We start from the raw sequence: 5,241 nt of genomic DNA, 5'->3' as shown, positions 1-5,241 counted from the left end.
CGACAGGGATGGACGCCCTGTCACCATTTACAAAAGGCGCAGAGATATGTTCAGTAACAAGCATGTCGAGAGGTTGATAGAGGCGCTCAGGAGAGGGTCCATACTGGCCCGAGCAACCGTTCGTCCATGGCGGGCATGGCCATCGTCACCCGTTCATCACAGCCTCAAGGGTGACATGAAACATCCATCACCATGCCCTGACGCAACGAACAGCTGACCGCAGCGGCCAATGTGTAGTGGTGGTTGACCAGTCGTTGGTGGCAGGGTCGCGCATATGATAGCTAGGCCGGCACCAAGCCCGTTGTGTCCCTGCTGCATGCTTGTACGGTAATGGTTGCCTGCCACGCAGCGCGGCTGACGGCACACATTGTTGCATGACTCTCGTGCCTTGTTGATGCAAGTGTGCCTTGGCACTCAAAAAGGACGGTGTAGCTGTTGCGGCACAGCTTGGTGACCAGCTACAAGGAAGTTGAGCAGGACAATAAACGCAGCACGCACTGCATGCAGGCGGCCATCACGTTTCAACCTGGAATGGGCGGAGGACGCACAATGTTGTTTGAATCCTCAACACCCGTGCAACTAGCTGGACTCATTGTGGACAGCATCACGACAGTTGGGCTCCGCATCAGGCGGCGTGCGCCTGCCAACATCAAGCTGTTTGACCAATCGGCCGCTGTCTAACGCCACAGCGAGCGAACCATCACCACTGCTTAGTTCATAGTTGATCGTGCAGGCAGGATCAAGCCCCACGTGATGCTCAAGGGGCTGGAATGTGCCATTCGCGATCCTCCTGACTCCAGCCTGGGGCGCGTGATGAGAGCAGCAAGCAGAAACGTCGATAATGCGGTTGGGGTACCGTATCTCGGCCCGTACCCGCGTCACCCTTAATGCTTGATACGCAATTATCCTGCACAGCAGACGGCGCAAATTATGTGCGTCCAGCGCATGATATAACAGGGTCATGGAGAGTGACGCTGGTGACCCTGTTACTCATGACCACAATGCAGCTTGGCTTTCGAGCACTGATGGACCCGCTACGACGTATGCTAGAAACAGATCGAATCATACACTGAATTTTCGGCACGCACGCGGCATACGGTATTGTGACAGTGCCCCAATTTGCCGATTGAGCAAACAGCGCTCGTGCTGCTTGGAGCCTTTCCGATGCCGAGCACAAGACCGCTCCAATGCTTTCGCGTGCAGCTACCCCCGCACCAGCCCCAGCGTCCGCATCGCCGTCCATTGCGGCAGTCTGTGGCCGCTCGCGCAGCCGCTCGTGCTGCCTCGCTGGAATCATTGCTTGATGCGCCGGCTGGGGTGGAGCTGCCACGTGTAGTGCCACTAGCGCAGCAGTGCCGGGAGCTCCGTGGGAAGCTGCGTGGAGAGCTGCTGGCTGGTGAGGTTCCGGGACGCGGCAACAGAGCAGCAGGGTGGTGTCACGGGCGGGTGCGGCAACAGGCGTGGTGTCGTGACGGAGCGTCGCGGCGTGTTGGCCCGGCCCTCGTCACTTGTGCAGCGGCGGTATCTGCCGGGCCTGCCAAGGGATGGCGAGTGATGCACTGCTGCAGGTGCTCCCTGACTTGCGAGACCTCAAGCTGGGGCGCTGCCTCGCACTGCAACGGCCTGCCTGGCGCCGACACCCCCAACCCTGCACCTCTTTCGCCCGGTTGTCTTCGGCAGGCGGCTTTGTGTGGCTGGCATCGGGCGACCTCGTGACCCGCAACGCTGATGTGCACCACCCCTACCGCCCCGCCAGCGACTTTTTCTACCTGGCTGGGGTCGCGGAGCCGGGCTGGGGGTGCCTCTTAGACCTGGAGACAGGTGGGTGGCCCTGTTTGGGCAGCCGGGTGGCGGGGCAGGCATGACGCTTGCAGATGTGGGTTTGGCCCCTGGACAGCTGGGCGGCAGCAAGGAGCCTGCTTGGGAGTGGGCTGTGAGCAGCGGTCAAGTGCCGGGGCGCAGGGAGCACAGCTGTTCAAAACTCTCCGGCCGAAGCTGCATAGACACGTCACACTCAGCATTCCCAGGATTCTGCAGCGCACAAAGCAATTGGCGGACCGCTCATCAGGGCGCCGCGCCACCAGCCGCACAGCACAGACCTTGCACCGGCTGCACATCGCCATCCCGCGTCAACCCCTGCACTTTCAGGCGCCTTCACCCTGGTGGCCCCCAGGGTGCCGGAGGATCTCGCGATCTGGTCCGGCCCGCGGCCATCCTTGGACGACGTCGCGTCCCAGGTTGGCGCCGACGCCGCGATCTACTCCGAGGACGTGAAAGGCCTCTTGGAGGCCAAAGCGAGCGCATCCAACGGCGGCGGCGGCAGCAGCAGCAGCGGATTGATGGTTCACACGCTGGAGGAGATGGCGCCGGCGCTGGCGGCTGCTGGCGTGGATGGGGAGGGGAGCGTGCGGTTGACCACGGACTTTTTGCCTGCGGCGCTGGCGCGCAGCAGGGGCAGGAAGACGGTCGCTGAGGTGGGCTGGCGGGCGGTGGTCTTGTCGGGCCGTGCCTGCGGACGGTGCCGTATGATGGCCGCCTCGAGCCAATCGAGGAGACAGCGCAGGCTCTCGCTGCTGCCGCCGCATGCGAGAGCCTGCAGCGTCTGCCTGACCTTGGTATGTCACTCATCACCCGCCGACTGCAACCCCCAACCATCTTGGCGGTTACACACACACACACACACACACACACACAGATCGCGTGCCTCCTGGAGGCCAACCGTGTGTCAGCTGCCGCCCACGAGGCCATCTGGCGGTCATGCAGGCCGGGCTGCTATGAGTACCAGCTGGAGGCCGCGTTCGTGTCCTCCTGCATGGGCGCGGGTCTGAGGCAGCTGGGGTACCCCGCCATCGTGAGTGTGGCCGCGCACCCCTCAAAGCGTCCAGCCCCGCTTGAGGGTGTGCGTGTATTGTTGGGGGTGTGTGCACAACACCAGTGAGCCTGCGCCGCGGCTCCTGAGCTGCAGGCGCCACCCAAGGCCCCAGGGTCGCCCTGCTCCCCATGTGGCTCTGAGCCCGCCGCTGCCGCCCCTGACGCGCCTCCATCACCCTACATAGGTGGGATCGGGTCGGAATGCGGGCGTGCTGCATTACGACCGCAATTCCTCGGTGGTGGGGCGCGACGACCTGGTGCTGGTGGATGCAGGTGAGAGGCGCCATGGCGGTGCGGGGGAGGGGGATACTGCAACCATCAGGGGCATGCAGGGCTGTCTTCAGCGATCGCGTGTTTGTTCATGTCGAGGGACCCCAAGAGGGCCGTCTGGCTCTGTAGGCATGTGCTTGGCAGGTGGGCTGTAGACCGCTCTGAGCACCTGGGATAGGAGGAACGAGCGATTGCTGACGATCTATTTCGTCTGTCGTTTGTAGACAGGTGTATGTCATTGGTAGACGTGTGTGGTCTGGCGCACACTTTGGGCCCTGTCATACTTAACACGTCACTGAACCGCACCCAACTCCCCTCCACCAACCCCCATCAAAACCACCCCAGGCGCAGAGTTCCGCTGCTACACGGCGGACATCACCCGCACCTTCCCCGCCGCCGGCGCCTTCACCGCGCAGTCCAGGGCGGTCTACGACCTGACCCTGGCGATGCAGACCGCCGCCCTGGCGCGCGTGCAGGCCGGCGCGGACTGGAAGGCCGACGTCGATGCGCCGGCGCGGCGGCTGATGCTGGAGGGTCTGAGCGGCATGGGGCTGGTGCGGGGCGACATCGAGGTGAGGGGTCGTTGCTTGGGGCAGGCCTTGGCGTACTGGATGTTTATATCAAATTGGCGGCTTGGCGCGGGCCCGGCTTGCAAATGTGTGATTGCGCTCGTTGCTGTCATTCTTGTTGATGGTGACTTTGATCGACAAGGCTGGCAGCTCTCCTGCTGGCCTCCGGACTGCAGGGTTGAATGCCACTTGCTTGCATGCGTGTACATTCCAATCCTACACTTACCCATCGCTTTCACAAGCCTCAATTCGCGCTGCTGCCCTCAACCTCCAGGCCATGCTTACCGCGCGCGTGGACCGCATCTTCTGCCCCCACGGCCTGGGCCACCACCTCGGCCTCGACGTGCACGACACCTCGGACACCGGCGCGGTGCCCGCAACCTTGGAGGCGGGCCACGTGGTGACCGTGGAGCCGGGGGTGTATTTTATGCCGCTGCTGGTGCAGCGCGCGCTGGCAAACCCCGAGCAGCGCGACTTTCTGAATGCCAAGGAGCTGGAGGGGTGGATGGGCCTGGGGGGCGTGCGTATAGAGGACAATGTGGCGCTCATGCCGGCAGGGGTCAAGGGCGGCGGCGAGGGGGCTGGAGGCGTGCTCAACCTGACGGCGGCGGCGGGTGCAGCGCCGAAAGCGGCGGATGCCATTGAGGCAGTGATGGCAGCTGGGGCGGCGGCAGGGGCTGCGAGGCAGCGGTGACGCCTGTGTGAGCCTGCTCTTGTTTGGCCCGTCTCCAGTGACCTGCGAACTGAGGCAAGCCTTGTGTGACTGATATTCTTGTTAGGCATTTTTCTGGTGATCCACCTCTTCCTGCCTAGCACACAGCCATCCTTTCGTGGCATGTTGCTGCACCCCATGACAATTTTTAGATGTTTGAATCGTCCCATTGCAAAAACACCAGCCCAAAAGTCTTCAATTGTGCGACCACCACACACCAGGGACAGGACTGTGCTTGACATGGCCTGAAGCGCCCTCATACTGCCAGGGAACAGTGATGCACTGCCCAGCTGGCTCAAACACAAACACCAAAACTGCGTTGATGCGAGACAGTTACAGCTTTGTGTTGGGGCTGCAGTCGTGTCATGGAAAGCCCAGGGATTGAAACAACGCCGCTACTGACAAGGCATCAAGGCGGCGAGATTGCCCCACGCTCTACATCCTGAGGCGTCGAACGGCAGGGGGGGGAGATGAAGTGGGAGGGCACTGGGCTTGACTGCGTGCAAGTGGGCCATAACGGATGACACAAGCTGCGCAATGCAGCAGGTCCCCACCCTCGCGCACCAAGGTCTGCACCCACCTGATCGTGTGGCGGCGCCTGCGCCAAGGCTGCCATCCAGTGTGGCCGCCATCCAGCATGCGGCGCCGCAGCAAGGGCCTGCCAAAGGAGGAGGGGGCCAAACAGGCCATGTGTGTGCGTGAGTCGGCATGCGCTTGAGATGCCTAAATTGACGGCAGCTGGCACACAGAAATCACACAGCCCCGTACACTGCTTCAACCCAAATATAACCCAAGATACCAATTGCACGACCACTCAGC

General features: G+C 62.4%; 1 protein-coding gene across 1 annotated transcript; it reads left to right on the top strand.

Moving 5' to 3' along the window:
* Positions 1-1,001: 1,001 nt before the first annotated feature.
* On the top strand, positions 1,002-4,404 carry MNEG_3358 (X-Pro aminopeptidase; the record flags this gene model as incomplete). Its single annotated transcript, XM_014048167.1, has 8 exons — positions 1,002-1,041; positions 1,271-1,396; positions 1,681-1,821; positions 2,149-2,474; positions 2,696-2,851; positions 3,057-3,144; positions 3,487-3,713; positions 3,985-4,404. 8 exons carry the CDS (start codon positions 1,002-1,004, stop codon positions 4,402-4,404), a joined length of 1,524 nt encoding a protein of 507 aa, XP_013903621.1.
* Positions 4,405-5,241: the final 837 nt, after the last annotated feature.

This window comes from Monoraphidium neglectum (genome assembly GCF_000611645.1).
Source record: "Monoraphidium neglectum strain SAG 48.87 unplaced genomic scaffold scaffold00420, whole genome shotgun sequence".
In the NCBI taxonomy this organism is placed as follows: Eukaryota; Viridiplantae; Chlorophyta; class Chlorophyceae; order Sphaeropleales; family Selenastraceae; genus Monoraphidium; species Monoraphidium neglectum.
The sequence above is the reverse complement of the archived record's forward strand: the minus strand, read 5'-3'. Positions and strand labels throughout refer to the sequence as shown.